The sequence below is a fragment of the Anarrhichthys ocellatus genome, unplaced genomic scaffold (genome assembly GCF_004355925.1).
Source record: "Anarrhichthys ocellatus isolate YVR2014 unplaced genomic scaffold, GSC_Weel_1.0 scaffold30, whole genome shotgun sequence".
Taxonomy (NCBI): Eukaryota; Metazoa; Chordata; class Actinopteri; order Perciformes; family Anarhichadidae; genus Anarrhichthys; species Anarrhichthys ocellatus.
Genome location: NW_022280060.1, coordinates 4,702,602 through 4,714,625, shown reverse-complemented (window position 1 = coordinate 4,714,625; position 12,024 = coordinate 4,702,602). Strand labels below are relative to the sequence as shown.

At 40.4% G+C, this 12,024-nt stretch overlaps 1 protein-coding gene across 1 annotated transcript; it reads right to left on the bottom strand.

Moving 5' to 3' along the window:
* Positions 1-782: 782 nt before the first annotated feature.
* On the bottom strand, positions 783-8,882 carry npl (N-acetylneuraminate pyruvate lyase (dihydrodipicolinate synthase)). Its single transcript, XM_031864103.1, has 12 exons — positions 8,389-8,882; positions 7,980-8,062; positions 5,391-5,464; positions 3,900-3,987; positions 3,736-3,793; positions 2,736-2,811; positions 2,477-2,569; positions 2,188-2,333; positions 1,996-2,042; positions 1,822-1,906; positions 1,684-1,723; positions 783-1,576 (listed from the first exon to the last, which is right to left on the bottom strand). Exons 2-12 carry the CDS (start codon positions 8,045-8,047, stop codon positions 1,431-1,433), a joined length of 921 nt encoding a protein of 306 aa, XP_031719963.1. The 5' UTR covers positions 8,048-8,062; positions 8,389-8,882; the 3' UTR covers positions 783-1,430.
* Positions 8,883-12,024: the final 3,142 nt, after the last annotated feature.

The window sequence follows — 12,024 nt, the reverse complement described above, 5'->3', positions numbered from 1 at the left end:
GAACAACCGTCTCATACCACTCCAGGGATCGGTATACCACTGAACAACCGTCCCATACCACGGGCCACTTTTCGATCTCGGCATCACTTGCTTTTCTCTCTCACATCAGTTTACCTACAGTTTCTCTAAATTCGCTGCCTTTTTGTGGCGAATAGAGAAGCAGATGTTTTTAATGGAACCACATCGATCAAAACTACCAAACCGCGTAGTTAAGAGGTTCATTGGAAACAACTGCAGTGACATTCAGGTTGGGAGAGGACTTATCTAGAACAAATTGTTTTTAAATGTTCAATTTGGGTGCAAACCACAATTTTATCCAGGTTTTCAAGTTAATTATCAGCTGATATAAATAACGCAGCGACTCCAGGACTAAAATAATATCACACTATTATGTATTTCAAGGAAATGTTAGTGAATACAGAGCTAGAGGGAAGGATATAAAAAAAAAAAAAAAAAAAAAAAAAAAAAAAAAAAAGTCAAGACAGTGCAGAATTTCCAGCTGACTAGACACCACGACCACGAGACACACTCACTGGTTATGGACATAGCTGCACTCTCTCTCTCACTCACACACACACACACACACACACACACACACACACACACACACAAACCAGTGCTCGTTTGTGCTGGCCTCAGAGATAATCTGGCCTTGTGATTTTTAAACTTCTCAGGAACAATAGAAAGAGACATTAATTAATCTGGACCACCGCATAGATCAACGCATTAGCTAGTAAGAAATTAGTGATTAATTGTTATAATAATACAAACCAGAGAAATTATACAGTATATTGCCCTTTAATAAGAAATTCAACAACAAACAACAAACAGTATGAATTCTAACTCAAAACAGGCTGAATCTGTGTTTTATGCTCCCTTCTTACGACCAAGATGTTTCATTCCCTTTTTTGGAGTGTTTATTCTTTCATGACACAGCATTCATTTTAACACTTCTTCTGTCTCCGTTATCGTCCCTCTGATGGAGAGAGCTTAACGCCTGGGTTTTTCCATAACTTTTTGTATTTTTCAAAGTGGAAAAATAATGCTGAACTTTCATTTCACTGGTGGCAAAACATTCTACGAACTTCAAACACGAAAACAATGAATTAGTAAAGCTTTGACTCTTGTTTGACATTTTTTGAGGATGGTTCACTGTGATCATTTTTAAGTTCTATGAATGCCACGTGACAGTCTCCGTTTTCCTACATGTAGCAGAAACAAAAGTGCCACATTTCCCTGAGTTAGTTATTCTTACATTTAAGAAATCATAAAAAAAGAGATTAAAATATTGGTTAACATATTTGATTTTTTTCCCCCCATTAAAAAGGTAAGTACTGACTCGTGAAAAACATCTCTTAACAGTAACTTTTGATTCAAGGTGTAAATGTGCTGTGTTGAGCTAATGATGGATTTTAACAGTCAACAAAATATCAACAGTCAGCATAAATTTGACGGTATTTCTTCACGATGAGCCCAACGTCAGCGTAAGGGCACGGCGTCACAGGGAGTCGAGGGGGCCCGAGGCTCAAGCCTGACAACTCGTTCATCAGCTGCTTGTTCACTCCCACGTCAAAGCCTGTCAATAACAATAAGGACGTGTCAGGTGGAGAAAGACTTCTATAGCACAGGAGCATTAATTTATCCAATAATATGACTGAAAAACATGACACAGGCGCCGCTCACCAAGTTTCATGGCGTAACAGATGAGCTCTTGCATCTTGAACTGCTCATGGAAATGAGACAAAGATGTCAGCAAACAAAATAAATGTAAAAAAAATATCAGAGTGAAGTTGGGAGCAACGGCAGCAAGATGGGCGGTACCTGTATCTTCCTGGCTTGGACAACATCGCCGTCCTTAAATGCCGAGATGAGCTTGTTGAAATGACGTCCTGCGTAGTTGTAAGTGCTGCGGGCAGACAAATGAAACGCATGTAAATAACCATTAACCACAGTGAAGGAAAGGAGAGGAAGCACTATGCAGGATCACACACGGACCTTCCAACTGCTCCATCGGCCCCCATAGCCAAAGCTGCAAGCAGTTGCTATGGACACAAAAAAAATAAAAAATAAAAATAAAAATAAAAAAAAGACAGAAACTTTGTTTTAGGCCGGCTCTGTGGTGAAGGTCAGAGTCGTAAAAAACTTCTTTCATGATAAGCAACTATAGAAGATGGAGAAAGAGCTGACCTCATCCGAGCCGTAGAGGAAGGACCAGTGAGGCGGATAGTTGCTGACACAGTAGCCAAGGTCCATCAGGTCAGTCCCACTGAACTTCACACCTCTGAAGGAGGGAATGAGCTCTTCAATCCCTTCCAACACATCTCTCACTGGCACTGAAGAAAAGACAAAAAGAAAGACCGCCTCACATTCAGTATACAATCAGTTATAGACAACATGCTTTTTCAATCATGGTCGGGGATGCAGAGCCTCTCCATTTCTAAATGCAACTGCAAAATCAATCATCAGTGGCACTTACAATTAACACCGGTGATACATGGAATATGATAATAATAGAAAGGCAGAGTTGGGGCAGCCGAAGCCACTTCCTGGAGGAACGACCTCAAGGCGTCTGAAGCAGAAAGACAGGGAAAGAAATGTGTACAACAAGTGTGAACGTGTGAAACAAGCACACAGTATTGACGTGTGAAAGTGGGTGTTCAGCCGCACACATTTTCAGTGGGTGTGAACTTGCATTTGAAAATAAATCCTTTTCCCCCACTAAAACCAGCGCATACCTGCAGTTTTGGGCTTGAAGAAGAACGGGGCCATGGCGGCAATGGCATGAGCCCCGATCTGCTCTGCATGTGCTGCCTGGAGGGAACATGAACGTTGTGAGGACGAGCAACAAAAGCTAAGGCAATTAGTAGCTACTGCTATAGTGGATATATTACATTTGTAGTTTCTTTATACAGTATACGATCACTGAAGTGTTTTGATCTACGGTTTAGTTCCCATTGTTGGGGCTCGGGGTCATGTACTTTTTTTTTTTCTCATTCAAGTTGGCAACTGGTTTAAAGGAATAGTTCAACACTTTCTGGCAGAGAGTTAGACGAGAAGATGTTTGAAGAAGTTAAATATGAAGCTTCAGCTAGCAGTCTGTTAGCTTAGCATAAAAATAAATAAATAAAAAACGAACAGCTGTTTTGAACAAACAAAATCCTAAACTAAAAGAACTTGTTGCATCTTGTTGGTTCAATCCGTACTAAAGCAACTGCTCAGAACCAGGAAACAGTCTGACATAACTTGCCGTCTAGTCTTTTCTATTGCGTCGCTCTTACCGTCGCCACGTGCAAACACTAAATGAAATTAGATGTCGAAAGACTTGAAAAATGTGAGACATCGACGACTGAACTAAGCAGACGAGGCAGGCCGAGTGGAATTGCATGCACCATAAAAAATATATTAAAAGACTTCATCATCAATACCTCCAGGACTGAACACTACCTCCGGAAAATTCGAAGGACCCAAAATGTAGAACTGTCTACGTGGTATTTAAAGTGGAAATTAACATGTTCTTCCGCTAAAATTAATAAATTAAACTCATAACGAGACGGCACTTAAATCACTTCCTTTTTTTAAACCAGCCTGACTGGGACCAGGCTAGTCTTGGGGGATAAGTTTCTGTGGTAACTTTTCCTTCTCTTATTTAAACACTTCCTGAAAATAAGGCAGATTCACTGCAGTGAGCCTAGTTAATGACTGGAAATCTTCACATCACTAAAGGCAACAACTCACCAGTTCTTTGGAGTCTTTAAGATTCATGCAGCCGACGTGCACGATCACGTGATCTAATCTGTCGACACGTGCAAGAAATTTCACAATCTGTCGATTTACTGTTGCATTAGACTCGACAAACGGGATGAATCCCCCCCGATAGAGGCCCCCGTGTGACAACTTACCTGCCCTTGGCTTTCTGACACCACTCCTTAGCCAGGATCTTCCTCTCTGCAACAGTGAGAGACAGGCCCTCTCCGGTGGTCCCATTCACTGAAAGCAAGTACAGTCTCGTCTTACTTAGATACCGTTTTTGCACATCACAAATAAAAACCACATCTTGAAGGAAAGTAAAATAAAGAGAACAAGCTGGCCCGAATCTATAGCTTCACTGAGTCACAAAGCAATAGATTACAATATAGTGTATCATACTAAATCCACAAAGAGGAAAGGAAATAAAGCAAGAGACTTCTAATTGCACCGTATATATAGACAAAAAAAGGATTATCTGACATACAATGCCACGGTTAGCATAGGTAGCACTACCAGATCTTTTTGCAAAAATAGAAAAAGTGGAAGAAACCTCTGATGGGGCCTGTTCATAGAGGGATCCACCACCAGGACGACCGCATGTGCAATTAGTGCGAGGACAAATCAATTACACGGGTAATGAGCGGTGATGCAGACAATGACAGGGAGATGAGAAAGAGCATGATCAGCACGAACATCCTCTGCTGGGTAGAGGAGGAGCTTAGCGGGAACTTAGGCGATTCATTGTGTTTGAGTAAAGTGTGAAATGAAACGGTAATCAGAGACACGATTGACACACAGGAAACACCGATTAGCTTTGATCAAAGTTAGAGCGAAGGTTCGGATTAGATATCGTCACCTTCATCTAACTTCTCTCTCTGCGTCTGTGTTCTAGGGACGGTGGCTATTGTGGAACAGATTGAGCACAACCGGCTTTGCAAACATACCAAGAGAAAGGTTGTTGTTCATCCAATCGGTTTGTCGGGCCTCGAGGATACACTGCGCTTCTGTGAGTCACGTGTACACGTTCCTCCACAAGGCCCCTTTAAATCGGATCACGCTACGATGGGATCATCGTTTTTAAAATGGTATAATTCTATTAAAATATTAGGTAGTTGAATTAAAGGTAGACACTTTTTAATGTAAGAACAATTGCACAAAAAAGGGCTGATGACGAAATAATAAAGTAGATCACACTATGAAGCAATATGTTTTGAAGACAGCTCTGCTCTCTGGTATTAACACATCACATAGAAAATAGATTATGTGGCTAAAATGAAATTAGAATTACAGGCGGTAGAATTGCCTTTTAAATGTTGAAACTAGTGCATTCAAAATGTAAACTATCACAAGCTTCTGAAAAAGAAATGAAACTAAAGCCTTCAGAAGAGTTATTTTCTTAGCTTTGGAAAGTTTTGTGAAGTGACTTCACAGATCATTTCAGTCTAAATGTAGAGTTGCTGTCCCAAACTAACAACTATCCGACTCAGGCTTGGTTCTCCAGGGTGCTACCGGACTTTAGGGTTAACACGGTGAACAGAGGACAAACATATTGACAAACCAACAAGACAAGGCATGCAATTTTGGGGATGATTCAGATTGGAAAACGACAGATATCAGAAGGAAGAATCCACCTTTAAACTTACCAAATATGCTATTAACACCTTGCTTCTCTTGCAAGTAGTCAACATAAGGTCCAATCTCTACTAGGTTGACTTCACTGTTTAGGAAAAATGTAGGCATATACATTTTGCACAAAAAACAAAACAAAACATGCAATAGTGCCTTAGATCTACAGGAGGGTGCCAGTTTTCAATTATGTCCACACGCCTCATTCCTCACTTTTAACTCTACAACACTTTCTCACCAACATAACACATATCACTCACTACTACGTTTCCATTTTAAAACGCATTTGTTGTGCTACGTTCACACTGAGCGGCCACACTACGCCGGAGTTTTCGAGCACTGAGGACGGATAAGTTTGAAAACTCCGGGGTTGCCTTGTCATGTGGACATCGTAAACGCATACGTTTGGAAACGATCACGCCCACACACGCTACTTGATTGGTTCTTAGCAGCCATGACTTCCCTGATTCGTCACGCCCCCATCACGTGACCTTTCCCGGAAAGTCAAACAACAACAGACCGCTGTACTTAATAATCGCAACTAATAATACTAACTAGAAAATGCATTTCCTGCTGAAAATGCGTTGGAATGCTGAAATTAATTGCAAAAACATTGCTGAAAATAGATATTCAATTTTAAAAAAATTGCAAAAAGCTTAATAATTCAAAAAGTTTAAAGATTACAACGATGAAAAGTCATATCATCCCTCTCCTGAAAGAGCTGAACATTTTGATATTCAAATGGTTTCTGTGGCTTAAAAAATTTCATCAGTGGTGATATTTGTAGTAGTAGAAGTTGTAGTAGAAGTATTATTAGTAGAAGTATTAGTAGCATTAGAATAAGTACTAGTAGTAGCAGTAGTGATATTTGTAGTAGTAGTAGAAGTTGTAGTAGAAGTATTATTAGTAATTAGAAGAAGTAGTAGAAGAAGTAGTATCAGTAGTCATAGTAATAGCTGTAGTATTGGTCGTAGTATTTAATATAACAGTAGTAGTAGTAGTAGTAGTAATAGTAATGCAGTAGAAGAAGTAGCAGTAGTACTAGTATTACTACTTTCAGTAGCATGAATAGCAGTAGTAGTAGCAGTTGTAGTATAAGTAATAGTAGTAGTGGTAGTAATAGCAGTAATAGCAGTAGCAACAGCAAAAGCTATAGTAGAAGTAGTAATACTATATTAGCAGCAGCAGTAGTAGTTGTCGCAGTATTAGTGAGAGCATTCATTTCACAAAAAAGCCTAATCACTAATTAGCTTAATCAGAAACACCTGTGTCCTTGCAGCCTTTTCATGGAGATAAAACAGAGAAACACCTCTCAAACAAACCCTCAAAACTCCCATAACCGTAGCTCCTATTGCGCCGATATTAATAAATGAGAGGAAGGATGAGTTGAAGAACAGATCCTGTAAAAAATTGTGTCTGTAGTGTAAAAAATGTGGCTGAACTGGCGATCTAGAAATGGGGTACCGTGTTCCGTGGAAGATGTTTTTGAAGCAAAATTTAACATTGGTCTCTATGGAGCAGAAAGTTGGTTTTCCTCTCAATTACAGGCTTCTGTGTCAAATGTGTAAATCTGTGGGATTCCACAGTCATTTGTCTACGACAAGGACAAGATTAGCTACTTCTCCATCAAAAAGTATGCATGAAGAGTGAAGATTGTGGACACAGTGGCAAAACACAAATGTTTTTTTCACAAGAATCTCAAGCTGCTCTTCACTCTAGCGGTGACATCACGCACTCTAAGCTGCGCAATACACACCCATTATAAAGTCAGAAAAGGGCTGAAAAATCATAAAAGTTAAATTGCTGCAGTTCAAAAAGTGTAAAAGATATAAAAATGCTGAATAATGTGGCAATAGATCAGGGTTTAGGACGGCTTTAGGACGAAGACCGTCAATATGGCGGAGCAGAACAACTTCCGGCTCAAGCGAGGAAATGACAATTAAAAGACTTGGGATGTACCCCCGGCTAATTTAACATGGACACCCGATTACAGGCGTTGCTGACCTTGTTGTCTTTACTAGCAGCTGTTCATTAAAGGCTGCATGTTTGCGGAGGAAGCAGCTGTTAGCGAGCGGAGTGACCAGCGGCGTTATCCACCCTAGGGAGCGGACGTCTAAAGTGACGGCTAGCGGCTTTGACACAAAACGGAGGACTTTCCCTTTATTATTAATGCTTATTTTGTTCTGCACAACTATTGTGAAGTCCACACACATAAAATATAAAAGGGACAAAACATTGGTTGCTCTCCAGTAGGACAGAGACTTCAGCCACCAGCAGAGCTACGACTGAGAACAGAAACAATGAAATGAGTGAGAGACGTGTGTTGACCCCCATGTATGGACCCATAATCTAGTAAACCTTTACGTGTAAGTGTTTATTACTTCAGTCGTATTTTTTTTTAAACTAAGCAACCCATCTACTTGCTGTTTACAAAGGCACCCGCATGCCAAGTGCACGTGAATAGTCACGTGATATTAGTTTTCAGACGTTTTAGTGAGGACTGATATCATTTAGAAAACGAATGTGAGGCTACATTCATACTACTAATATCAGCTAGTCCGGTAAAACAAGCAGACAAGGTGAAGTGGTTCATAAAGGCTCCTTACCCTTGTGTGGTGAATGGAGTAAACGTGGCTGCAAATAGGCCTGTCGGCTTCTTTTCAGCAGGACCCATGACTGATTTTGCTACCTGACCATGCAAACAAACCGATATGTCATAGGTGGGTAGAAAGAAAGAAACGAAGACAGAATAAGGTACAAAAGAAATGGAAAGGGGATAGGCTAACGTTACAGAATAAAGTGAGAAAGTATACTACAGCGTTACAAAAGAAAGTGAGAGGTGAAGGTACAAAATAAAGAAAACAAGGAAAGAGCTGTTAGCCCAGTGTTCACTTTTAACATCACACCTTGGTACGAAACATCACATTTTACAAAAACACTGCATCATGCAACAACAGGATACACGGTGTGCAAGCAATTAAAACCTTTGCTAGGCTTACAGGGAAGGTTACGTACCTGTAACTTTGCGTGTTTCCGTTCTGCGCGATGTCAACTATATTTTTCGGTCGTAAGTAACGACAGGAAATGGTGACAGTTGTCTTTTAACGGTTGATACCTTTAGATGTATAACGTGACGGTTGGTCACGTGACGCCACAAAGCGTGACGGGAAAAGTAGTCATTAGGCTGGTTTGAGACGAGCCAGTCCTGTGCAGACTTGAGCGGCCGCAGATTTTAGAACCAGGCGCCGCTCCACCAACTGCATGACCCCAATGATGCATGAAGTTTTCACAGACAGACACAACGCAAGTTTCCACATAAATATATATTTATAAACATACATGAATAAATCCAAACGAGGTCTGTAAACAAGTAGCCTACAGATCGGATCTAAGAGGAAGTAACTGTTTCTATGACTTCTTGGGTACATCCCAAGTCTCTTAATTTCATCCCCATTTCTCTGTCTTGCGAAACCATGCGAGGAGGCTCGTTCGAGTTGAACTACGCCTCGCCTGGAAAGCAGACGAGAGCAGGCGGACGTAGAAAGGGGCGTTGACAAAAAACTGCGTTCAAGTCGGACCGTTTTCAGCCGCCTGCTTCTTCTTCTTCTTCTTCTTCTTCTTTCTTTTGCTTTTTTTTGGCGGTTGGCAAACAGCTTTCGGGTGCATTACCGCCTCCCACTGACCTGGAGTGTGGACTAAGGACTCTAATACCACAACCAAACGAAAAGAAATACATATACATATATACACACATACATATGTGTGTAAATGAATATGTGTGTACATATGTGTATAAATGAATATATATATATATATATATATACACACACACACACATGTCGAAAAAATGAATAATAATACATTTCTTTCTCAAATTCTATTCATTAGTGTTGTTGACTCTAAATATTCCAGAAAAAGTTTCCAACATTTGTCACTAAAGCTTTCCTCTCCAATCTCTCTTAGACCTTTTTTTCAAAACGTCTCTCTCTGACTCATACCTCTGACAGGACAATAAACATGGTCCACGGTTTCTTCTTCTCCACAAAATTTACACTTTCCATTATTATGCATTCTAATAACATAGAGGGAACTGTTCAGACCAGTATGGCCATTCCTTAGTCTTGTCATAATCATCTCCTCTTTTCTAGTTTGTCCACTAGATCCTGCACTCCCAACCAATGGTTTATTTTTAAACAGATATCTTCCTTTATTCGTTCTGATATATCCTTTTAATTTGTCCCTTAATCACCACTTTAGCTTCTGACTTACTTATATTTACATTAACGTTATTTTTCCCACTCTTCAAAGCCCTTTTTGCTGCTTTATCCGCCTTCTCATTGCCATCGACTCCAACATGAACCCACACAAAATGAACCGCTATCCGCATTTGATGGCTTCTTAAAAATGATTGTAGAATTTCAAACAGTAAATCCTCTCTGCTTCTGGAGTGGCAACATGTCAAACTCGTTAGCACTGCACATGAGTCTGATGCAATCACCACTCTCTCTGGCCTGACGTCCTCTACCCACTGTAACGCAATAACTATATGGCCATCATCTCACATGTAAACACAGATACATCATCACTAAGTCTCTTCCCACACTCCAAATGGAATTCTGGGATTACTGCTGCTGCTGCTGTTCTACCAGTTTTAGGGTCTTTAGATCCATAAATCTGTATTTAATTGTGGTAACTGATGTATGACTTGAAGATCTTACAGTTTCCCCCACGTTCATCTCTCATCAGTTCAAGGAGGCCAAGATCAATTCCAGGCTGTGGCAGTAACCAAAGAGGAACAGCTGGACCACAGCTGGAGAATAACTCCTATAACCTAATTCACTAGCCTTCTTCTGAACAACCCAACCAAAGCTCTTTGTTGGCCTGTTGTCATGTTCCCAGCATGGCTCAATTGCACTTATTGTTGGATAGTTGTTATGTCCTTGTAAACTGACCCAATATGTCATCATGATCTGTATTCTTCTCAACTCCAACGGCATTTCCCCCATTTCTACCTGCAATGCCGGCACAGATGTTGTTTTAAAGACCCCACTACATATTCTTGACGCTTGTATTACATCCAGTTTTCCCAACAAGGTTTTAGACGCCGACCTATATTCCACACAGCCATAGTCTAGAACTGATCTTGGGCGACTGTGGCTAAGTGGAGTGCAGGGCCGTCCTTCAATCAGAGGAGCGGCGGTTCGATCCCTGGCTCTGCTAGGAGCATGTCGATTTGTCCTTGAGCAAGACACTGAACCCCAAAATTGCTGGTCTTTAAGTTTGGATGTCTTTTTATATATTTAACTGTGTTATTATTATAATTGAGGATATAAGATTGGGCATATTTTAGTTTTTGGATGTCATATTTATTTAAACATTTATATAAATAAATATATGTGAAGATAGCGTCATTTCTAAATCATACAACTGTAAATTTAAGAAATTTAAAAACTGAACCAACTGTCCAAACATCACAGCTACATAAACAGGCTCCACACGGAGGAAAAGCAACACTGCAAGTTTCCGTCAGTGACAATTGTGCTTTTCTTTTAATACGTTTTGTGATGCTTCACAATCATTAATCGATGGACACATTCAGTGCTCTGACTGAAGAAATGTTGACATCAAGTAGGATGTAGGCTTTCTCAATAAATATCTTTATTTACAGATGCTAAATAAATAACCTTATATATTATTATTGTTATTGCACAAAATGAGACTAATAGCCAACAATCTAGCGTTAAGTATTACAATTAGACAGAAAATTAGGATTTAAATTTTTTTTTATACTATATTTATCCTGTTAATTAAGGATAAATTTGTCTCTGCATTTGACCCATCCCTATATATGGGGAGCAGTGGGCTGTCTTTGACATGCCACACGTCAAAGGCCATGGTTCGAACGAACAACCTTGTGGTCACCAGACAAACCTCTTAACCCAGTGAGCCACGTCACCCACCTTTTCCACTAAAGAAAATCTAAGAGCCAATCAGCTCTTTGATCCGAAGACAGCAAGAAGTTTCCCATCATGCCCTGGGGTCATGCAGTCGGTGGAGAGCAATTCTGCATAGCCTGGCTCTAAAATCTGCGGCCGCCTCGCTCACGTGAGGTCATCGTTACGCACGTTTTCATGACGTCAGAGCAAGTCGGACGCAAATCTACCCAGCATGCATTGTGCGCCGATCGCCGGTGATCGATTCTGCGCACGCCTGGCTTAAGTCGAACGAGCCTATGTTTTAACGTACGTCATTTCCTCAGTTGCGTTACGTGAAGCGACGTCTGTTTCTGATGGCGGCGGCCGCTGGATCAACTGTCAGCCGGATTTAGAAGCTGGAGAGACTTTTAAGAAGTGTATGTCTGTACACAATAATGGTAGTAACTAATAATACTAAAAACGAATAAAGACAGTTATCATCACTGTAGAGTGTTACCTGTTTAACAATCTGTGTTCTGTTTATAAGCGCAGGATCGATTTCTACCGCAGAATGAGTTTGTCATATTTATGAATTATTTGCGTGAACGTTTTGACATTCTGATCGTGACGTCCAGGCTCCATGTTTCGGGGGAAATTGAAATTATATAACTCATCAAACCCGATATTCAGGAATGATCATCCTCACGTGACTAAATGGAAATGATGATGAATTATG

Bases quoted from the DNA above. Each gene is read 5' to 3' on its own strand.
- npl (XM_031864103.1), bottom strand. From the start codon at position 8,047: ATGGGTCCTGCTGAAAAGAAGCCGACAGGCCTATTTGCAGCCACGTTT. The intron at 3,988-5,390 runs GTAAGTTTAAAG...ACTTGCTTTCAG, and splicing joins AGGTGTTAATAGCATATTTG to TGAATGGGACCACCGGAGAG. The intron at 2,570-2,735 runs GTATGCGCTGGT...TTTCTGCTTCAG, and splicing joins CTTCAAGCCCAAAACTGCAG to ACGCCTTGAGGTCGTTCCTC.